Raw genomic sequence first — 24,919 nt, 5'->3', positions numbered from 1 at the left:
GAGCAGTATTGAGAGGCAGATTTGTCAGTTGAATGCAGATGCTGGTAGCGGCCTTCCCTTTCCTGTGTAAAGTGGCACTAATTGCTTTGCTTTCGGAACAGAGGTATACTCCTATTGCAAAAGATACGCTTCAGATAGAATCATAATTAGCTCTTGGAGCTTGTATACTTTAAATGAATTCTTAAAAGGCACATAAATACTACTACAGGTCAGAAAATAATGTAAGAAACAGTTATTGAAGGAATATAAGTTGTAACCCCCCACCTCTCTAGGCAGAAATACTAGTTTCTGTAGTTACTGGATTCTCTTGGTGCAGCTAGTCTGCAACTGACAGAGCACAGAGCGCCCAAGGTCACAGACTCCCCCCTCCCCAGGGGACCTTCCCCACCCCTGGGGACTGTAAAGCAGGTGGCTGAGTGCCACAGCGTGCCCTACGTTATTCTGTTTTCTTCCATCTAGAGTCTTCATTTATGATTGCTCAACAAAGCAAATTTTAACCAGAAGACTCAAACTCCAGAGGTTTTAATTTGCAACTGTATCTGTTCACTGCATCAGTGAACAGAATGAGTGCAAATCGATAGTACACATATATACACTTTAAAAGTATTCAGTTAAAATATTGCAGTATTCAGTCTGCATATTTCAGTGCTTGAGATACTACAGCATTTTGCAAGAGCAGCAGAAAAAACATCTTAGGTTTTTCTACAACGGACCATAACCCCAGGGTAGATGTTTCTGTCGTGATAGAAAAGGGGAGACAGCTGTCGAGTCAGAGCAGTTCCTCAGGGGTTACAAGGCTGATGAAAATTAATCATGGATACCTGCCTACAGATGTCAGACGATGGAGCTTGAGTAGTTATTCACAAGGTCAATGGACTTAAGTAATCTCAGCTTTAATCATTTGAAGGAGAGGTAGGAAGGACCTGCCTTCTAAAGAGTGAGAAATGCAGCTGCGAGTTGCGTAGGGGACAGAGGGGGCCGTGGCGGTGGCTGGCAGCGCTCCACCAACAGCCGCTTTCGCCCTCCCCGCTCCAACACCGTTTGGTGTTTTGCCCTTTCACATATATAGCGCAAGGCAGCCTCTGCCTCCCTCTCCACATCTGCCCTTTCTCAGGCAGTGACTGTTTAAAAGTGTTCTCTTGCCACAGTCTATCCAGGAGGAATGTTTAACAGCTTTATTTCCAGCCAGTTCTGAAGGCAGCTGCCCTGGTGCACAACGATTAGAAGAGAAGGCCTCTGCCTACCCTGCCCTCTTTAGCTTGTTGGTTTGCACACCACAGCTGCTCTCTTCAACACACAAATCTTCACTGCAGATACACAACCTTGTAAAATCTTTCCTAGCCATTCAGAACGTCACGATACACCTGCAAACCTTTGTTCTCTACATCCACTATTATAATGTTCATAAAACCCTTCCACAATACAATCATTAAGGTTGGAAAAGACCTCTAAGATCATCAAATCTAACCACCATCCAACAGCACCATGACCACTAACCCCTGTCCTGAAGAATATATATATGAAGAATAATATATTTATTCATATACATATATATGAATAAAATACATATCCATCTTTTAGATGGAAAAATAGCCACTAGGAAATCAACTGGAAATCAGCTGGAAGGGCAGCGCTCTAGGACAGACTGAACAGTTACAGCACTCAGTGAAAGAAAGATTCCCAGTTGTGTAGGGTCTTGAACACAATTTATAAATGATTAGGATGAGGCCAAGACTCAAATCCTTTTTTTTTTTTTCAGTCTTTAAAAAAGACAGTATCTACAAAACCCAGTGGTTAAGACTTTCAGTTACTATCTATAAAGGATAGATTTCAATTAAGTTAGGAAAAAAAACCCCAAAACACCTGAGCCTATCACCAATCATTTGATTTTTTTTCTGTGTTCTTCCTCTCTTTATTTAATTTGCCCTATTGCATCAGGGAACAGGAGCAAGATTTTAAGTAATACTGATTCTTTTTTTGGTGGAATTTTACTCTGATTGCATTTCTAGTACATAGCAAGTCAAACCAGCACAGCTTAAAAGCGATTATAAGTATTGTACTCTCCAGAGCTTTAATAGTCACATGTAGAGTGCGTAATATTATTTGACCCATGTGCTTAAGTGGGTACAAATTTCATTTATTTATATCACAAGTAAACAGTAGGAAATGTCTGTTTTGTATTGCATATTATTCACTGTCCTTGTCACACAGCTGCTAGCCAGACACGTGAACTACAATCAGCTTTGCTTTTGATTCCTAGGGTAGCTCCAGAGACCAGCAGTGCCAGAAGAAAGTGTGACCAACTTTTACATTCACACACATAGATGGCTTGTCTACGTGTGTGTGCATGCACCTGTACATGTACATAAAAACACCATGTTTAAAAATCTGTGTATCATTACACTCATTACATATATTTAATCTTTTACTTAATCTTTCACATATTAGTGTGAATTACATATTTACAAATATTCAGAAAAGAGCTCTGATTGATTCTTTGCCGTTTATTTACTTCCATTACTGTGCAACATACTGAAATACACGACAAACTGGAACAGGAATGCACCACAGGAACAGGTTTAATCACTGGGGGAGTCAGAGTTTGAACTCAGGGTCTTCTGCATCTATCTGTTAGACTTCCTCAGACTGCACTGGCTACAGACAGTGTCTATGTACTGTGTGAAGATGATATAATCCATTTCCTATGACCAATGTTTGTAATGCTTTGTACTTACTTTTTCCTCTCATTTGAGATTGCATATCTCAGGGCAATTTAATCTTTTTGGGCACACGCGTATTTAAAAATCAGGTGTGTGACAGAATGAAGACTTTAGAGCATACTCCTCTGACTTTAAGTGACTGAAAGATGAGTTCTAATTGCAGGATGCATTTAAAAGGGTTAAAATAGAAAGACAGTGCCAATACCCATTTTTAAAAGCCAAACAAGTAATTTCAGTTGCACCTCTGCTGGAAGTAGGGAAGAGAAAATATACCTGCTAAGCCATTCTTTGAGATCTTCGTTCTGTTTGCTATACCAGTTCTAAAGTTCATTTGCTCCTTCTTCTTCATTCTCCTACTTCTGCTTGCTATTACCTATGGATTGCCCTGCCCGAGATCTCTCTCCATTTCCAAATTCCATTTTATGCACAATATCCTTAGGAAATGAGAGTTCCACAAACAAAAATTATCCTAAGCTACCTTGTCTGGATTTTCTGAGGTATTTTATTTTCTATGTTTTTGTCTTCCAGATGCCAGGGCTAAGCTTTGTTTCTGTGCAGTGCACAGCACTGGACACAGAAGCAGAATGAAAGAGCCGATCATTATAAAGATCATCTTGGCAATTTCTCCACCAACTTTAACTTCACAAATACTTTGTCCTTATATATAGCATCACTGAAAGAGAAGTCCAGGCTCTGCTGATAGTTACAAGTGTGTAGCCTCATCTGTTGCACTGACTTCAGTATTCTGAGCACATGCACACTAAAAAAGATCACTAAATGTCCACTAAAGGTAGTCAGTTAAGATCTTAATTTCTTAATTTCTCCAGTTTCACAGAGGAAACAGCACGTGAGGTGAGGCATCTCAGGCCCTCCCCAGGGGAAAGGTAGATGTAAGTTTTACATAAGAGAAATGAGGAGACTTGCATAATATTAAGAAATGAATCAGCAACAAGTTTAGGAAAAGAAACAAACAGAAATGCTGACTCTTATCTTCCTGTTTTAATTACACAATTTATTTCAGAAAGATGAGAATTAAGATAAAAAAATTAATTTCTAAAAATTATTTATCCATTCTGGACATTCAATTTTACCTTCAGAGATACAAATGGCTACTTTATTAATTGAATAAAAAAGTCTCATAAAAATATTTTAAGAAAGTAGGTATGTATTTTTTTTAACTCTCAAAACATCTTTCCACAATAGGTACAAAACAAATACAAATATGTTCCTGTATTAACCTAGAGAGCAAGTTGTGTGATGAAAAACAATCTGAAGCAAATGTAGTATTTACTTTTCAGAATGCACGAAATATTTCAAGTAAGTCAGACATGACCTGCAAAGAAATAACTGGAAGAGTCCCTTACCTGCCGAGAGATGGAGCTGCTTGTAGGATCTGGCACCGCAGAAATAAGGTTGGCAGTGCTCTTTCTATGAACACTATTCATACCAGGCATTTTAGTGATTTTACAGGCTTTGCTACTAGAACTAGAGTTTTTACGTTTTTTTCCTTCTGATTTGTCAAAAGAAAGGGGTAGAGAAGACACTGCATTATGTGCTCCCAGGGAGTGGTCCCCGGAGTGATGCACAAGAGAAGATACAGACAGATTAGAAGAGTCAATACTGCTTACTACCATGCTCATGTGTTTCACTGAGTCTGTGGAACTACTTGATAATGAAGTCCGTCCTGAGGGCTCCGATTTGGCACTGAGTGGGCTTGTTCCATTATTTGTATTGTGCACAGACATACTGTTATAGGAAGATGTAGCCTGATAGGAGTTCAAAGTTGAACTGGGGTTCAGGACACAGTTCTTTTTGTGGGACCCTGAAAATGAAGACGAGGAAGATGTCTGCAAAGATAATGAAGATGACGACGACGACTGCGGCTTTTTCTTTTTGTTACTTGAAGACTCATCACTCCGAGATGACAGGTCTTTCACTTTTGAGGATTTGCTGGTTTTTGTTTTGGATGGCTTGTGGGATGGGGAAGGGATGACTGCTGGCACTGGTGACACAGCTGATGGTGCCTTAAAAGTTGAGTCCATGATACTTAGACTGGCAGCCACGTGAGGAAAAGCTGTAGTGTGTGACACGATGGAATTTGTATCTGACGTCGTCACGAAGGCTGCATTTGACAACATGGCTGATGTCATTATGTAAGAAGAAGAAGTGATTCTTGAACTGATAGGTGTTGAAGGGATATACACCGCACTGGGGTTGCTGAAAGGTTGTAAGACTGATGCTGGAAAAGGAGTGGAGACATGTGCTGCTGGAGAAGGCATGGGACTATCTGCCGCAGGAGGAATTTTCCTAAATTGAAAAAAAAAAGAAAAAGACATTTAAGCACATAAAAAGTTCCATCCAAACAATGCAGATAGGAAAAAATTTATGGGAAGGACCAACTTATTAAAATAGTCAAACCTAGTTCATTCCAATTTTGATTCCTAGCCTACTAATCACATATATTTAAATATTCACAGTCCAGAATCATCTCTGCATTCTGCAACAGCTTAAAAATGCTTTTACTCGCAACTTCCCACCCCCCCCTTTTTAAACTTGCAATTCCATTATGAGTTTCTTTGGGATTTAATACAAAAGGAAAAAAACATACCACATATGTTTTAATATTGTAAAGATCCGGGAAAACTGGATTATAAAGTATATTTTCCTAAAAATTCATTTTTAAATGAGGCACATTAAATCTGTGAAGGCAGCAGAGACCGGACAGAAGTTGATTAGGTAGAGAACCGTGCAGCATAATTTACCCTACAAAACTCTGTCATGGCACAAGAGCCTTAAACTCTGTAACTCAGTTAAACCAGGACTGAGTTCCACTACAGTGCAAGTGCCCCATATAGCAGTTACATATACAGTGTTACAATTTAACCTCTTCATGACAAATTTAATTTCCTTTTTTCGTCTCCTATTTTACCAAACAATTAAAAAATGCAAATAAAATGCCTGATGGTGGGATCTGTAAGCACTCTATTCACTACATTTCATTAACTGCCTGTTTTGTTTCAAAGTTCAAGTTGCCCAACAATTTCATTATGAACCTAAACTCACAGGTTAGATTTGATGAGGGTCATAAATGAGCCAGGCTGGGGCGTTGTGAAGCGCTTAATCACTGAGCTTAAAGAAGAAAGGAGGAAAGCTTATCCCTTTCCAAATGCAGTGCTATTCCAAAGAGCTCATTTCAGAGCTGCTTAGATGGGATTAACTAGTTACGTTATTGATTTATTTCACTGACACTGAAAAATTGACAAAATATTAAACAATGATTGATAAGCTTTATAACTAGTTGCATACTAGTCTGAGAATAAAATCTAATAATATTACCTGTAAAAGTAGCTGAATGTATTCTAAGTTTCTTTCTATTCAGCCACCATCTTCTATTATTTTATCTAGTCCGGTGTTAATAAAGAACTAGATTTCCATAATGTCTCTTGGAAAATTACCATGTGAGCTTTTCTCATTATTTAGACTAAAATTTAATTCACTGTTTAATCCTATTTCTCTTTGTTAAGAAGCTGTACATCACCATAACTCTGCTCTTGTTATCCTCACTACTGACACCTTTTCAGTTTTTAAAGGTTTCCTCTTGCCCTCAAAGAAGTATGATAAAAGAGCAGCACGGGGTGTGCTGTTTTATCGTAAATCAAATCCTAATTACAAGTGTTCTCTCCTGGTATTCTTCCTATGCAGACTGCCAGACAGAACACTCTTCACAGCACAGTTACACGAGGGATTATGTACAGCCCATGCCACCAGAAAGGAGGAAGCCCCACTGCCTGTGACTCCTTATGCAAACAAAGCTGCTTATCAGATCTGGTCCTGGGTTTAAGGAAGGGACAGTAATTCTTACCTACCTTTGAGAACTAGGTGTAAAGCATACTTTGTAAATGTTATTATCAATCTCAAAAAATGGCCTTGCGTCCCTTTACTCTGTCTCAGCTGGATGAGCCCCAGCTACAGAGCTGCACTAGCACCAGTTCTAAAATAAGAGCTTCCCATGCACCCCTGCTTGGGGAAGGCAGGAATGGATCTGTCCCGAGAAGGGCGGAGGACGACAGAAGAATACAATAGGGGTTAAGCCCTGTGAGCTTCCTGTGTTATACAGACGAGTAAGTACGGGTGGAATTCATTAAAAAATTAGCTATTACGTAGACAGCTAGGATTTGGGAAAACATTTACAATTGGATTTAGTGGGAGCAGGACGAGGCCTGTTTATTTCTTGTATCATATAATCACTACAGAGGTTATTTTGGGGTTTTGTCATAGTAGCACTACTAGTGACACATTTACTCAAATGCCCAAGTATCTTTTCTCCTGACAAACAAAGCCAGTAGATAACAAGTTTTCATCTTCCTATTTAAGGGAACCAAACTCATTTTATTTGTGTAAGGTGACAGACATGAGTTAACAGCCAGATTTACAAAGTAGAAGAGAGGATCCCCCTTGCAGATCAAGTGTGATCTGTCTCTGAACAGACATGAAACTGGCCCTTTGGCAGCAGACACAACCATCTCCAAACTATGTCTCCCAGCACAGTAGCACTGTTATCAAGTTACCAGGTTAGCCAGACAAGCCAAGCTTTAGTGTTTCAAAAACGTATTTAAATTTAAAAAAAAAAAAAATCCAGCCTTGTTTATCTAATGGCTGGCATCCAATGAACATAACACAGTCCTGATAATAAACAGTGACACGAAACACTGTGCTTTAGTGTCATTACACTGGAAGAAGAATATGTATTCTGTAGCAGAATATCCCCCCCAAATCAATCCTACCTGCAGATGCCATGAGCTTTTCTAATTTATTTTTTTTTCTTAAGAATTACCACCTTTTTCAGAAGTGCAGTCTGTTCTAATGTATCTGTGTAGCCAAAGCCTATAGTGCTTAGAACTGCACACACAGTACGTAGATGCTTCAATAGTGAAGCAGTCATCAGGATCTGAAGACCGCAAGGCCAGTAAGGGCACTATGAACTAAGAACCTATCGTATCCCACCTTACGCATAGGCAGATGCATACCGAGTTCCTCATCTTGTGACACATGGATCTTACAGGGCAGAGTCTGAATGGGTGATATGGGTGCATGACACAGGTACAAAATTCTAGGCAAAATCTAACCTGTTATAAAATGTTAAGATATCAAAACATACCTCCAAAGCGAAAAAACACTGAGCTTTAATGCTTTTAAACAATGTTAACAGAGCGACTTAAAAGAAGTCCTAAATATGGCAGAGATTTGCATCAGAACAGGAGATTGTTCTGTTGTTCCGCATATTCCCTAACAGAGAAGAGAAAATGTGTACTCGTATTACTTCAGTGCCTTAATACAGAGGTAATTTTAAAAATTCTTCCCATGGAGTGTTTAATATAGAAGTTTTACAGGATTAAAAAAGTTAAGCTATCAATTAGGTGTAAAAATCTGACTTACTTCCACATCTGTGAGTTCAAGTGTTTTTCTACCATGGAGTTTAGTGCGAATCGAAAATGGTCCCATCTTCTGTCAAAGACATAGTACCCTCTTCCCATTAAGCGACTGCCATAGGAACAAAACTGAAAGAAAAGAGATTTCAACATTGTTTACTAAAAAAAAATTTCTACATCATAAAATAATTATCAGTTATAGATCAAAGAACGCTTTTGTAATTTGTCTCATGCATATAGAACATCTTGAAAAAGGCGTTTTTCACTATCTGCAGCATGAACAGTTTTTGTATGACATATGAAACTTGCATAATGTTTCAGCTTAGTGTAAAGCATATGTCATACTTCACTATGAGCTCATCTTACTACCAGGCACCTACACGTGACAGGGAAAGAATATAAATGCTGAGGTGCTGTTAAGGAAGCAATTCTGACTAATGATGCTCTTAACTGCCTCAGAAAGACAGTCACACTGTTCCATGCACATTAGATCTCATAACTGTGTAACAGGAATCAAAATATACTGAACAGGAAAAAGATGCAGTGGGAGCATCTTTAGTATCTATTTAATAAACAAACTAGTGACATTTCAGTAAAAAAAAAAAATCTATTGTCCATGGCACCTGTGCTACAAATGCACTCTTCACAGTGTATGAAAATCATCGAGAGGAGCAGTAAACCTTTCAAGAGTTCTGCAGAGCTCAGAAGTATTTGCACCGTTTCCTTTGGAGAATTTTCTGCAAAGTCTTACTACACTGAAATAGTATGATCAGGACTCTACCCTTTCTTCAGTCTTACTGATCTCACCTTATGTACAGAACTGCCATAACACCTGTTTGTGAGAGAGAAACCTGTTATAAATCATACTCAGAAAATAAGATGAGTCTCCATCAGGCAAGGACCAAGTCACACAACTCCTGGCTGAAAGCAGAAGCTACTGATGCAGTAGAAGAGCATCCCTTTAAAGTACTTTTCAGCTTAATGGACAGTGAGTGGTGACTGGAGCTGTTTATCTTAAGTCTGTTTCATGACAAGGTTAAATAGGTTAATTAAAACCACCTAAGTTGATAAACTAGCCTCACCTCTCAGTGATACAGATCAACTACCACTAAGAAGTAATTTAAGAAGCTACTGCCTTTTCCCTGCCAATTACTACCACCATTACCTGGGAGAGGGATCATGTCAGGAAAACAGTCCGCTTCAATACAAAATCTAGTAAGTTAGCATGAACTGCTCTCAAGGTGATTTACAGCATCTTTTCTGACTTTATGTTGCTATGGACCAAGGACAGTTGCACTGTCAGTAATTGCTTCAGTTGAGAGATGCTAAGATTCCAAAGAACAGATGAGTCAGTGGGATTTGCCTTGAAACAGAACCAGGGTCCTAAACCAAAATAGCTATTGACAGCCATGCCTCACTGGTAATGCCTGTACAAGAACTGTCCGCCTTAGATTCTTTTTAAATTGTGTGGACACACATGTGGCGGAGCCTTTAAATTCATCAAGCAGCAGCCAGCAAAAATGAAGTAAAATACAAGAGTACCAAGGCAGCAGAAGGTTACTGCATACCACAGTACTATGCAGACTAATAATTCTTATTTTCTGTGTGAGAACCAAATACAGAATTTTATCTGACTGTCATTTTATGTTCAGCTCATACTTTTTCCTGGTGTCTGACAGTAACAAGTTCTCCTTTGCTCTAGGGATTACAGACAATGCTACAGTTATCACAGTGTTTGTTATTCTGCATATCATATGGAAAACATGTAAGTGAAGCCTTCATTCACATTATTCCTTGGCTCAGTTTTGATGAGAACCAACTGCTTAGAAGTTCAAGAGTTCTCCCATCGCTTCTTGCTTTGTACAAATTCATACTGCAGAGATAATGCCACAAGCCAGTTTTTACCACTTACAATGAATTCTCACTGACATGGGAGAAAGACAAAAACATCTGTCAGCGAAGCACATACTTAAGCCACCAACGCAGCAGGTGGGCTAGGTCACACTCTAGACTTTCCATTTTTAGAAGCTATTGCTTCATTCATCTAAGTCCACACATACTCACATAAATTACATTTAATTATGGCTTCAAACCAGACTACAAAAATCAATGAAGCACTGTAACAGCCCTTTGTTGCCGTATGGTTTTCAGAGCTATAAACAATTGCAAGGTACAGCTTTGTAAGAACTATGACAACCAAGAGATTATCTGTCATGTCACATTTAAACCAAAGAAACTTTCCTCAGTTTTGCAGAATTACACTTGAGTTGCAGTCTACTGAGAGGAAAATCTAAAACTAGAACTTCTGATTTTCTGCTGCTCATGTTGTCCTGCAACCTATTTGTCACATGCACTGACCAGTCTTCTCCTCTTGCCTTATCCCATCCATATAATTTTCTGTTAAATAGATTTGTTCCCCTTAAAAAAACAGTTTTCAGAATGTAAGGTCTTCATTCCTTACATTTTTACTGAATGACTTCTTTTTTCTCCCCTCTCTAATGACAAAAGAATAAGAACAAGGCATGCCCGAGAAAGATACATACCCCAAGAGGTCTGGGATGATGTCCAGAAAAATGACAGTCTAATTTCTCAGATTCTTCAGCTCCATCCGCTTCTCCTTCATCACTGGACAATCTGCTCGTTAAATCTCCTCCCATGGAAGGCAGTGGCAGTTCTGGTACGTACCCACTGTGGTTTGAAGAACTGTTGCTGTTTATACTATTTGCAGATGACGGCCTAAAGGAGAATATCCATTGAAACCATCAATGTTCTAGGCTCCACAAACCCACCCGCCAGAGTGTCGCGGTTTAACCCCAGCTGCACGTGGAGTCAAGCATCAAATAAATTATACCAGAAGTGATGATATGAAGAATAACAGTCAATGATATGGAATAACTGACACTGGGTCTTCTCAGAAATATATCACTGCTTATCATCACGTTAACATTAGCAGAAGCACCTTTGTATTGCCTGAAAATTTAAATTTGCCACAAAGTTGTGTTTCAGATTGTGAGAGAAGCAAAGTATATTAAAAATGCAAACAATAATCAGATGTGTAAAATTTTCCCACTTTGCACCGTTACTCTGCTACCTGGTCAGTCCCAAGGGACCAGTTACAAAATTCTATTTCATACCAAAATCCTACTGAAATTAGTGTACTAAATATAGCAAGAGTGTTTAACTGACACCCTCTACACCTAGATTAATAAATGAAGTAACTGGGAGGACCTCTTATAGCACATAGGTTTTCTTTGCCTTTGTCTAAAATCCAATAAAACAAAACAGGAATGCTTTTGCACCACAAGGCAGGATGGTGCCCTGCCTTTCAAAGATAGCTTGGAAGCAAAGTAGATGAGAACTGGGGGTGGAAAAGGATTCCAAATGACAGTCTGTACAGCCAAGGTTGTACGTGGACTTCTGAGTCTAGAGGAGACATCCACATCGAGCAGTATCTGGAGATCTTCAACCTCATGAATTTCTATTATCAGGACACAGCAGTCACTAAGACTCTAGACAGGTGCCCTCTTTTGAGCTGAGTAGGGATTGCTCAGCAGCATCCATCAGCCAGAAGTAGCTGCTGTAGTTGCTGTTGCAAGGGATAGATTGTGCCAGTGATCCTTAGCCTGCAGGAGAAATTGGGAGGTCAAGCCAAGTCCCCAGCAGTGAAACCAGGAAGCTTTGCCCCAGCAGAGCAGGGAGCAGTCCCATAACCTCTTCCAGCAGCAGAGCTGCAGGCTCGCTGGCTCCCAGCCTGGCACGGCTGCTCGCGCAGGCAGACAGCGCGACAGCAGAGGCACTGCAGCAGGAGCAGGGATGCAGACTGTACAAACACGTGTGACTGCTCAAATCCTCCTCCTCGTGTACCACTGCCTTTGCTGTTCCTTCAGCTGACAGAACTGAATTGCTTCCAGTTTTGCTTATTTGACTGTAACACCTACTGAGAACAATATCTGACTGGCCTTTTGTGCTCCTCTCCATGTAAGGACTGTGTAAGGTCACTCCTTTTACAAGAACTACAGAGACTTCTTACCAATTTATTTACAGGTATTCTTTCATTCTTCTTTCATTCAAACCCTGTAAGGCCCACCTCTGCCATTGTATAAATAAAATTTCATTATGGCTTGGTTGGAAATGGCTTTCTCTCTAAGACTTAAGATAGCAAACAACAAGTATCTCTTTGAAATAGAGACTATCTTAGTATAAAAGATCCAAAATGGGCATCCAATCCTGACCAAGGCTTCTGCAAAGAAATACGGAACAAAATAATTACAAACAAATCCAATTACTTTGGCTCTAGATGTTCCAGCCAAAACTAGCACCAAAAAAACCTCTAAACAAACAAAACTTGTGGGAAGCTTACCAGAGGATAGTTAGAGTTCAATAGATCCAATACATTTATCTAGTTTTTCTAAAGGGATGTCTTTATGAAGGCTGTTTTCTGTCCTTTCTAAGAAAAATCTTCAAAATGAGCAAAGATGTGCTATGGACAGTTTCAAACCAATAGGTTGAGAACTAGCTGCTTACATTGTCATTTACACTAAATTACACCTTTTTTACAAGACATTCCATTGATGTAATTGGTAAAGTATTTGCAAAGAAAAATTCTACATAAGTGTGCCAAATTTCACCACTGATACCTACCCTGACTCATGTAAATAGGCTTTTATTCCCAAATGTGCCAGAATAATTTGAATGTAAACCTTCCTAATTATTACTGACCATTTTAGCCAAAAGTGCAGTTAGTCTGAGATTCTGAGTAAAGCATGGACACCGCTCCTTCCCACATTCCCAGTCGGACCAGGGGCTACCATGGACAGATTTAGGTTAAGATGAGCACAGCCTATCTTTTCCTGTGAGCAGATATATGTTTTATCATGCAAATAGTCTAAGAAAAGTACCAAATGCTTCTAAAATAAGCTGTGTGAATGACCAAGTAATTTCTTGCAGCACCTTCAAAATGCAACATTCCTCACGGGAGAATCGCTTACCTTGGAAGTATGGAATTTGGTGGTCTAGATTTTGCAGGAGATGTTACTTTAGATTCTTGCCCAGAATTCACTGAAGATCCTGACAGAGTGTCTTGTGATGGTGTGGGCTGGCTCTGATAGCTTTCCCTTGCAGATGGTGGATGCTCTTTGTCTTTCGCAACTTCTTTTTCCCTGGATCGAGCTTTGTGTTCAGCTAGAAGGATGTCAAACTGTTTTTTACGGCCTGGAACTGCTCGTCGATGATTAAGTGAATGAGTCTAAAAATAGGGTGGTTAAAAAGCATTTGTGTGTATGCATGACATTGGTTATGAGTTCTCTATACTTCCGATACACCCCAACTCTCAAAGATAAAATCTACTTCAAGCAACTTTAGCCACAGTTATGGAAATAAAGTTGTTATTCCACTTTATCTTTGATAATTTATGAATTCATTCTTAAGAAATGCCAACATCAAGGTTAAAATTACTTTTTGCAACAGTTTTCACATAATAGAGCCTATTGACTTACCTTTTCCAAGACAGAAAATGTAATTCCAATAATTTTAAAATATTAAGAAGTAACATCATTGCAGCTGTTAACTTACATAGAAAAATTGATTTCATTGGATTGAAAAATGAGAATACATTTTAAAGGAAATGTAACTGATCATCTCTACTGACAGGCAGCACATACACATACAAATGTTCATTATAGATGTCTTAGATCGCTGCTGCTTTTTGACGTGAGAATTATTACTATCACAAGGGCAACCTCAAAGTAATTTATTATAAAATAATCACGTCAAGTTTCACTAAAAATTGACTATATCTCAACAGTCTCACACACATGAACCAAAAGAGGAGCATTTAAAGTAACACTTGTGCTTCTACATGAAACATCAATGCTTTCTGTATAACGGAATGACAAGAAAAAAAAATCTTTTTAGAAATATCAGTGGAATAATGCAGATGCTCTGATTCAAAGAAACAGAATCACTCAAAAGAATTACCTGAAGACAGCGTCTGAATACCATACCCACTGTCTGTAAGACAGGAGCAGGTATGACCTCTCAAACTACTGTGGTAGGATTTAAACTATAACAAAGCATCTGATATTTTATCTTCTAAGAAAAATACCTTGCAGGTGAGTGATCTTGTGCAAGGTTTCTTTGTTTCAGGATCCAGTACTCCACAGTGTTTATTTGGGTCAAATTCTCTTTCTGTTTGATGGCAGGGATGGGTAGAGAAAGGAGGAAAAAAAAGATTATTACAGAAATAACAGAGTAGCTATATATAATTTCTGCCTGAGAGAACTTAATTCAACCAGGCTCAGCCTGAACCACTGATCCCAGCCCCAGCTCCCCATAGTAGTGCCACCACATGCATCACTACTACAGCTGTGCATTTTTTTTTGTCCTTACATGTTGCAAACTATTTAGAGCAGAATTTCAGTCACAGACTTCATAGAAAAAAGTCTGCTTATAGAGCTGTACTCAGCAGAGTCACCCAAGCACAGGACCAAGCCAAATACTCCAAGTTTGGCTCCTCCTTGAGCCCTGGATGCCTCTGAGGCTGTGAAATACAGCCTTTGCAAACCTCAGGACACATACAGACTAAATATCAGAAGCGCTTTGAACAACATTTCTTTGACTTACTCAGAAGCACTGAAAAATCCCCCACAGTGTCCCAAAAGTAGATGAAAATTCCTAGTAGCATTTTAAAAACAGAAGTGAAAATATGTGAAAATGTGAAAATAGTGAGTGTTGTCAATTCTTGTTTCCCTAAGTGAAAGGAGGCGTGGAGTTGAGTTTAAAGTTTGCAGATTATGAAAAAAAGACATTTACATGAGTCCTACTTGTGATCAACATTAAAAGTGTATTAATATTTAATATGTTGTATTTGCATATTTAATTTTCATTAATATTTTAGTATTTATATACCACAGATAGCATCGCCTCCTGTTAATACAATTTTAGGGTCTGCACTACAGAGCTGTAACAAAACTATGGACACACACTTTTTAGTTTATGCTACCAAGCAAACCTACCGTTCCCCTGATACGCTTCAATATCCTACGTTTTCATTGGCAGGCCGGTTTGCTTCTTTTGGTAGCAGATTAGGAACTATTTGCCAAGGCCTATTTTAACTATACAGTGATGTTACATTCAGCTAGAATAAACATCCTGCACACAAATACAACATTTCATCTGAGGATCTGAAAATCCTTTATAAACAAGCAAATCAGAGCAAAGATGAAGCCAGCGATTCACAGCCATGTTACAGTGTTATGGCAGCATCACAGCAAGTACAACAGCTGGAAGAAGAAGCGTGAGGCCAAGTAGCCTATGCTAAATGCCAACTGTTGTCCACAATTACCAGCAGGTTTATATATTCTGCTATATGGACTTAAAAATAATAAAGCAAATGTTAAATGGTTATGTCATAGATCTGTTAGCAGACACACCAAAAAGTGAGCTTGGAAAAAACAGCTGGCACTGGATTTTTGGTGAAATCTCCAAAAGGCTTGTAATCTGTCACAAGTAGTTGTCATTTCTGTGGCCTTTACAGCACAACAGAAACAGTAAAATAGCTGTGTATGGCTCAATACAATAAACCTTTTTTTTTCTACTTAATCGATGAAAACACATGTTCATGAACTAAAGGAGTTAATTACTTCTGTTTTTTGAGTGAATGATGTTCCTATCCCAGTTTCCTGAATCACCCACCTAAAAACCTTCAATGCAAATTAAAAACCAAACCAAATAGACTATATGGACTTAAAAGTATGCCTTCAAATGAAAAACCCCGAGTGTAATCATGAGGCCGTGGAACATGTTCTGAAAGTCACCAAGTGAGGACTGTTTTGGACCAACACGTCAATATACTTCAAAAATCAAAAGTGCTCCTTTTGGGAGCATCCAGGTTGCTACTTGTCAGTAAGTGTCCCAACTCAGCAAGACTTGCATGACTAATTATAGCAAACGTAGTTATTGGGAAAGCGTATAGAGCTAAAATCAACATAGAGGACTATAGTCAGAAAAAGTGGAGGCCTCTGCCATCTACAGAACAACAAAATAACATGCTTTCCCCAAGGAACACAAAATTCTCAACAAAGAGTGAGCTGCTTTTCCTGGCTGAAGCGTGTGTGGCTGTTGCAGTAAAATCATGAGCATCTAATTGCCAGCTACAGACGTGCCTGGTTTGGGCAACACATTAAATGAAGATTATCAACATCTTATAAATAATGACATGCAGCTTCTGACTCCCTCTGCATTAGGAAATGTGTAGCCCGAGAACTCCCTAGACTCCTGTGCACAGGCACAGCTCCAGAGAGCTGTTTCTCCAGAGTGGATTCCATGTTGGGTGGACCAAGTAAAGAGTATTCATTATAACCTCACCAAAAGAAAACGCCAAAACCAAATTGTCTCAAACTCCTGTTTGCAACATAATAGATACTCTTGGTGTAAACGGGGCATCTGCCTTCTTTAACTTCACCCCAAAGTGAAGAAGAGCCAACGAAGATTTAGGAAAATTTTTTTTGTCCCCTCCCCCCCCCGCCCCTCAGTTTGCTATTAGGGAAAGTAGGAAGCAAAGGAAACTTTGATCCAGTTATGCTGGGCAGCTACAAACTGTCTTTTTGCCTTTTGTGGCTCCACAAGCTGTTTCCCCTCTCTCACCGACAACAGCACTCCTGAAAAGAAGGCAGGTTCATTCATCACCCAAACAACCACCAGCTCTCAGCAAAGAAAAAAAAAAAACAAACCCAAACTTCAGAGCCACAGTCAGTGAAATGGTGTGAGAGAGAGCGAAGGCTGCTAAAAAGGAAAGAAAAGGGATGTAAACTCTCCAGACCTATTAAGGAGCTTCAAAAATTAACAGCTGTACAGTTCCACAGCAGTGGACTGAGGGAAACCTAAATCCCCTAGCCACCAGCTCATTCTTTAATTTATGTGAAATCAAAAATAATAATCTCATTCACCTTCTAAGATCTTTTTCTCAGCCTTTGCACAGTCCTGTATAATAATGGAGAGGAATCCATCATAGGGACACACAATCTACAGGCAATTCATCTACAGTGCTCTCAGAACTTCTCTTATTTGCCTCATCACTACTGTGTTGCTGCATCAATACATGAGGCAGCAGAGGCAAGACTGAATAGATTCTAATTGATAATGATAGAGTAGCTTTAAAAAAAGTATGAATTCTGTGGATTTGTTAACCATATCAAAGTAAATGAATGCCTATTGGAGTGCTCTAACAGTCACGTGCAGAGATTTTCACCAGCAAAATGTTCCCTAGCCTAGGAGACACTGCAAGCCACAGCTTAGAGACAGAACAGCGATGGAGTCTCCTCCACACAAAAAGCAAGCAAGGTGAAGGCAGGCCCTACAGAAACTATTCTCCCTTATGAACACATTTCAAGAACGACTTGTACAAAAAAGATTCGAGCATTACCTACAACCCTGTGCTGGTACATGGCGACATGAGGAAAACAAACATCTCACATAGTATCAGTTTCAGCTGCCCAAGTAGGAATTCAGAATTGATTAGCTAAATTAAGCATCTAAACCATTAAAGGAAATAATACATTAAAAGAAAACAGTATTTTAAATTAATGGCAACATACAGAGAGTTTTTATTAGAACACCAAATTGGATCTTGGCGAGTGAAATGTGAGGTTTAAAGGCCTAATCAGCTACTTTCTCGTAATATTTTTTGGTTCTGTGGAAGGCTATAAATGAACAAGGGGCCTGTTCTCCTGTGTGCCACCTTTAGCTAGTCAGGAGTGGTGCTGGCGCAGCGCAGGCGTGCGGCAGTGGTGCGGCTCCACACCCACACAGCCCCGGCAAACACCTCGCCCCGGGCTGGCACCAGGCCAAGGCAGCAGTGCCACGGGCTAACGGCCAACTTCCAGAAAATGAGAAAAATAAACCTCATATTCACACAAAAAAAATAGGGCATCCTCATTAAGTGGAAACGAAAGCGTTTCACTGGTACAACTTCTACTTGGTTCATAACTAGTGCACATTTAGAAATCACGTGAACTGACTCGCTGCCAAGTGGACGATCTGATGCGGATCGTGCTGCCGTGAGCAAAATTAGCCTTTCAGTGCACACGAGAAGTTCCTGCTCAAATCACAAAGTACTGCCTGCTAATGAATAGACCTGCCACAGCTTCTGAAGCTGAAAACTTGAGTCAGTTACTTTTGCTTTTTAAAAAAACCCAAAAAAAAAACCCAAACAAAAAAATCCCTCAAAACACTCGGTTTCCTTTCATTGAGAACAAAAATATGTTTTCAGCTTTAGGGGCAAATTCTCTACTTGCTGCCCAACAGCTGGCATGTGTTGCCTCCAGAGTCACCTCCAAAGAAAAGAATTCTTCCCAGTGGATGGGCAAGCTTTTTAACACAGCCTCTGCCCTCTCACAACAGGGCGTTTTGTGATTCAGCACCAGATTTGCACAGGGACCTACGTTCTCAATACCACCCTGCCTAAGGCCATCCAAGGGCATTTCCATATTTCACGTCACCCCCTCAACCCCACTGTCCTGTGCTCCTGCAAGAGATCAAGATATTCATGCTACAAATGTCTTCACTTGTGTGAATTGCAGGGGGAGAGGGAAGTGTGACTTAAAATTTTCCGCAGCATTTCCCATATCATAGAATGGTTTAGGTTGGAAGATATCATCTAATATATTCTCAGATTTTTCCAGAAATTAAAACCAAGAAAGAAGATCCTTTAAAAAAAAAGAAAAATTTTAAAAAAATCACAACTTGGTGGATAAGCCAATATCGTAAACCTCAACTGTTCAACTTAATCATGACTATAATGAAGTCACCCAACTAAGGCACATTTTCTTTTGTTGTAAACAGAGCCATTACATAATGGATCTGTTTACATACATTCATACGGAAGCCTTATGCCTTTCTGCTTTAACGAATTTTCTTTCTCAAAAATTTGTATTTGGCCTGTTGATCAGCTGAGAAATTAAAACACTCTAATTTCAAGGGAAATGGAATATATGCTTAAAAAATATTTTACACATGCTAAGAGTGTGAAAGCTTGCTCTTTCATATATGCAAACAGGAATCTTACAGTAAGAAAAATCAAATCGAACCCAGGCTACAGCATTCTGTTAGCACATTACTTCTGAGCTATAGAAATATTGATGAAGACAGACTACCTCAAAAGACGAACTCCAACATCACTCACCTGAAAGTCTTTTGTAAGGCTTGTTACTGCTTTTAGTGCCATTTTGGTGTTTCTTGTCTATTGATGGAGCTACAATTCCTTTGCCGTTCAGAATCTTCTCTGGCGACGGCGGCACTGACTTGGATGTCAAACCAGATTTAACCAAAGTTGGAGCAGGTATGGTAGATGAAGAGGCTGAGGAGGAGGTGACAGTGGTAGTGGCTGCAGAATTCATTTTAACATTGGCACCATCTGCCTTCACTAGGTTAGGAATTTTCTCTAGACTGACTACTGGAACAGGAACGCTGCAAAACCAAAGGAAAATCCTCAAGTTGCATTTTCTGTACTAGCGACTTACAGTTACGCAATCTTCTTCCACAGACAAAAATTTTCATGCAAGTGACACAATATCTTCACATCAGACTAAAATTAAATGCTTAGTGCCATTATTGGCTATTTATGTTGAATGAAATATTTACAGAATAAGGCACCTGTAAAACCTGACAGTGCAGACAATTAGGAAACTGGACCTTTTTATTTTTTTTTTTTTTTTTAAGATCCAATCCCATACTATCCGCCCTGTAAGCAAATTCACACATGGATCATGCAAAAATGACAATTTTCAGACTATCATTCCACACTGAGCAAACAAAAGAAACACAGGTTTTCTTAAATATGGACGGAATCGTGATGCTTAAAAGGAAAAACAGATTCCCGATCTAAAAGCACCAAAGTCTCCTTGACAGTATTCTTATTTTTTCCTTTGTCAATTGCAATGAACTGAGCTAACCTCTGTCATTTTAATCCCCAGCATAAGGATGACAGTAGAGGAGGCTGTCCCACACAGAGAAACTTCTTAAAACTTGGGGATCTTTAATCTGTTATTATCTTAACAGTTTAATTTGATGTGCACACTTAAAGGTAAAATGAAACTTACTTATAACGAGTGCAAAGTTACTCCTTATCAAACCGTACTCAAAGAACAATCTGCTGAAATTTTGCAGGGCAGTGCAAAGCTTCTACAAGTGCATTAGTCACCTGATGTTTGCTAAACAGACAACTGCTGTTACATCAGGACACGTTCTGAACTACACTGGCATGTGGGGTTCAGGTAAGCAGTTTCTTGCCAGACACCACACTGTTGACCCTCTACTTTTTTAACCTGCTCTGAGTTTATTAAATGGCAGATAAAAATTATAGTATCTCAGGGTCGGAATTAATTTTTTTGCTTTTAAACAGATGGAAATTACATTTTCTGAAATAGGAGAAATTTTTAAACTCTAGATCAAGTAGATTTGCTATATAAAAACTATGTAAAACCATATGAACGAATCTTCATGCCTAGTTTCTAAGATCTATCTTAATTCAAAATACTGATACACAGTGAAGCGGTCAATTGCATTTTCTGGTCCAGTAGTAAAATATGGTTGATAAACATGAAAAAAGTGTCTTTGTTTTGCAGTGCTCAGAACCTCAAATCCTAAGGCACATATGGATGGATCACTGCGATAACAAAAAAGCCCAGAGGAGTGAACATCTTTGGTTTTTTTTGCTACAGATGAACAAGTCAACCTTCGTTATGCATTTGAACACAGAAGACAAAAGAAAAATACTCCAGTATTTGAAGACACCCATTCTATAGGACTTCTGGCAGTCTACAGTAAATTATTTGAGATTTTAGAAGCTAGAGATGACAATGTCACTTTTTTTTTTTCTTTCTAAATACAAGTGGTTACTGCATTCAACATTAGGGAACTCTAGTTTCATTTTAGCATAACACAAAGATGAATTGATAACCAAAGAACAAGTGGGAAGCTGCACAGGACCAGTGACCACGGTCAGCTACTGAGAATTAGAAAAATAAATAAATCACAAATGCTTATATTTAAGGTTAAAGAGAGTTCTTTTCCCAAACTGAATTTTTTTTGAGCGAAAATTGAAGAATTTTTTACTAAGTTTGTTAGAAAAATAAGTGATTAAATCTTATTTACTGTATTTTAAAATAATTCTTGCATGAAGAGCCAGGGGTGGATTTATTAAAGACAACTGCTGAAAGGGACAACTAGAAAAACAATGCAACAAAGACTGAGGAAGGGCACACAACAATCAGTAAAAAGGAGAAATATGGGAGTGCAGATGATTGCCAAAGATAGGTGAGAAAAATCTGTATTCAGCAAAGACAAGTTTACCTTTTATAACAACAAAAAAATTCTAATAATTACAGTACTATCTACCTAAAGGACAGTAAAATAGTTACTAGGGATGCAAAAATGACAGAAACATTTGGTATTTCTTCTGTACTAATAAGGAAGGATGATAACACGCTCCAATCAGATTAAAATATTTTCCAATTCCCTCAGTAAGTGTGAAGTGCCAGCTAAAAAAAAAAATCACGATTTTTTTTTTTTTTTTTTACATAAGCAAATCTGGATAATGTGGCCATGAGCTCCAAAAGAGCAGGAGGAGAGATATCTGGTCTCAGCATATTAATTTCTAATTGAATCCTGGAATATCTGGCAGCTCAGAGAATCTAGCTGAGTGCTGCTATTACATCCACACTGAAAATCCAAACCAGAGTGTCTTGGAAGAAATATGGAAAAGCTAATAAAAATAAACTGATAAAAAATTAATTCACATGGTTTTGCTGCAAATCAGATCTTGGCAAAGAAATCTGGTTTCATTTCTTGATGAGGTTACCAGTTAAGCTGACAAAGATAACTGTCAAAATGTTCCAACTTTTGAAAGGCATTATAAAACACAAGTAAGAACAGCTTAAAAGCAAATGTTAAATAACATACAATTAAAACCTAGTTTTCCAGAGATTTATGATTCAATAAGGGTGTTTGCTAGGGGGACTTTTTAGCCATACTGCTAAGTCTGACATGACTGAAAACTTCACTGGTCATTAGAAATAAATATAAGATTACTGGTGATAACATTTGCTGATGGAATTGGTGTTGAGGGAAACTAAAGAATGAAGAATCAAAAGTAGCTATAAAAAGTAGCATGGAGTGTTTGGCAAAATTCATTAATTCAAAAAGACATTTTAATACAAGCAAATGCAAAGTTACACATGAACTAACAAGCTATTCAGTCTGCAATGAAATATGGTGAAACAACATACTGGAAAATAGTGACAAAAATATTTAGTGGTTACAGCGGATAAGCAAAATGAGCTTTTACTGCATTGTTTTGCTTATATTAAAAACCAATTACAACAAATAAGATTATGGAGCAAATTTGGTTTTCACTTGTCCCTGCTCATACAGATACTGGAATATGGCTTCCAGCGCAAGTGTGGAGCCGCTAGAAGGGAAGCAGAAAAAGGCTACAAAAACAGGAGTGCTACACAAAGCGCTCGATCGTGATAGGCTCTATGTCTTTTTTAGATAAGAAAACAGAAGGAAATCAGTTATTTTATGTTCTTGGTCAGGCAATTGGACTAGATGATCACTGTAGGTCCCTTCCAGCTGACATTATTCTATCCTATCCTAACTACTCCTTTAGCAGAACCTACAACAAACTCCCAAAACAAGAGTGAATTTCCTTCCTAAATGTCTCGCGGCAATTTTTTTAGTTCCAAGCCATTGCTTGTCACTATCATTCCCAAGCAAGAAACGTAACTGTAGTATGTCACAACAGTCCTCATACCTGGAGCTCCTTACTACCTTTGTTTTCCTTTCCTCAGGCTTTCAAAAATTATTTTTCCCTGTTGTTATATAATTTTGCTGGGATTTTTTTGGTCATTCATAATCATATTAATTCCAGAATCTCAGCCACTTGTTCAGCTCTTTTCAAATTTGTGAGAAAAGGAATTCACAAACATTTAAAAACATAAAACTCTGCTCTATTCTACATTGCTGGGATTGCCTCTACAACATAACAAAGTATTTGGAATTTAGTGTTAGAATATGTGATCCCAGTTAACTCTGCTGAATTTTGTTTCCTATTCCATTCTGCCTTAGGAATATCGTTAAATCTTGACTAGCTTCACTTTCTCAACCTTGGTATGAATAATAGTATTTCCTCACACAAAATAATAGACTAAGGGATGATTTTAAAAGTATTGTGAAAAGTGACATGATAAATTTTAAATGATTACTCCCAGGTATACCTATGTGATCCTATTTCTGTTTACAGAAAGAGCATAATTTTTCTACATGCTGAGGAAAACCACAAGAATTTCTTGATTTTCAGAACTTGTGTCAGACAGTGACTACTCCTTTTGGAGGGAGGTTAAGGAGACTTCCTTCAGCTGGTATTTCAGGGCTAGCTTACTTCAATTTTACGCTGCCTCAGGATCATGGAGAGGTGAACACCCTGTAGCCTCCCATCACCAAAATCCTCCACAGCAGCACTCAGAAGCTGTGATGGGGCACAGCAAGCAAAGTAGCAACCTTTGGGCAGGTCGGCAGCAGGGGAGTGAGCTCCTGGCTGCAGGAATGCCTTTTTATAAAGGCTGAGTATCTGGGCTACTCTTATTAATCGTGATCACTTGTTCATTATTACTGCTATTACTACAAATCGTCTTATTCTTTGCCTTTTCCTCTCTGTTTTCTACCCTCCTGCTACACCTCTTACCACCCCATCTGCAAGCTGCAGGAGTGCTGGTTTACACTTGTCTTGTGCTGAGCACAGTGGTGCTCCAGCGCCGTGCCCGTCTCTAAGCGCTGCTGTATTAATAGCAACCATGTTAGAGAGAGATACAGGGGGGGGGAAATCAGAGCTGACATATTTCTGGATCCTGTGTTCAAAATCATCCCTCATATTCCAACTACAAGAAGGGAAGTATTAAAACAGTGGCTACAAAAATGAAACAGTTCAAGACCTCTTTCATGTGGTCATTCAGATGATGCTTTTTAAAGCATTAGCAGAGGAACAACCTGAGCCTCTGCAGCACATCCTAGAACAACACAGGATGCAAAGAGGAAGAAATACTCAGTCACCATTTAAGATGATGACTCAACCAAAACTATAATGAATTAAACAATGGAGCAGTTGGGTCTTCATGCAAGCAGAAATGGCAACAGATCTGCTGGGCCATGCTGTTGTAAAGGCCATTGCTGAAAAACTTCTAATATAGTTAAAATTTAAAAAAAGATGCTGCACAAAAGAATTGGGTGAAAACAATAACTATTGCTTTCCAGACCTGGAATAACTATTACAAGTGATACAATTCCTGAATTAAGCTAATTTGGTAACTGTCTGGGAGAACCCATATCACTAAACTACAACCTAACAGGCAAAAGCACTGAGTAACTGGAAGCTTCTGAGGATGATAAACCACAACACACCTGGATACATATTGAATCCTATTTGCATTTTTGAAATAAATTTGTTCCAACTGAGTATTTCATTCTGAAGGTGAGCAAAATTCTATGGCTTGTTCAGATAGCTGAATAGAAGATATAATCTTAGAAAAGAATAAATTTTACGAAGCATTTATCCTTTAAGACAATCAGACCTGCTGAATATTTTATAGAATACTAAATAAAAATAATAATTCGCTAATGGAATAGGACCAAACACTTTTTGCCATAACAGTTGTCAGCTCACGCCTGTGACGATTATCAGACTGATTTTACTCTTTAACAAGTCATGTAATCTAAGGC

The 24,919-nt window shown here is 38.7% G+C and overlaps 1 protein-coding gene across 3 annotated transcripts in view; it reads right to left on the bottom strand.

Annotated features, from left to right (window-relative positions):
• Window positions 1-24,919, bottom strand: part of ATXN7L1 (ataxin 7-like 1) — a 39,579-nt gene that overhangs the window by 5,916 nt on the left and 8,744 nt on the right. For all 3 annotated transcript variants that reach the window (XM_008944125.1, XM_008944126.1, XM_008944127.1), the window contains 6 exons: window positions 19,329-19,612; window positions 14,253-14,335; window positions 13,138-13,394; window positions 10,693-10,885; window positions 8,157-8,278; window positions 4,085-5,027 (listed from right to left, as the gene is read on the bottom strand). In XM_008944125.1, coding sequence (XP_008942373.1) covers window positions 4,085-5,027; window positions 8,157-8,278; window positions 10,693-10,885; window positions 13,138-13,394; window positions 14,253-14,335; window positions 19,329-19,612 — 1,882 coding nt within the window. The remainder of the gene's footprint in view (window positions 1-4,084; window positions 5,028-8,156; window positions 8,279-10,692; window positions 10,886-13,137; window positions 13,395-14,252; window positions 14,336-19,328; window positions 19,613-24,919) is intronic.

Source organism: Merops nubicus, unplaced genomic scaffold (assembly GCF_000691845.1).
Source record: "Merops nubicus isolate BGI_N331 unplaced genomic scaffold, ASM69184v1 scaffold42987, whole genome shotgun sequence".
In the NCBI taxonomy this organism is placed as follows: domain Eukaryota; kingdom Metazoa; phylum Chordata; class Aves; order Coraciiformes; family Meropidae; genus Merops; species Merops nubicus.
Note: the sequence above shows the minus strand (reverse complement) of the source record. Positions and strands in the feature narration are given on the sequence as shown.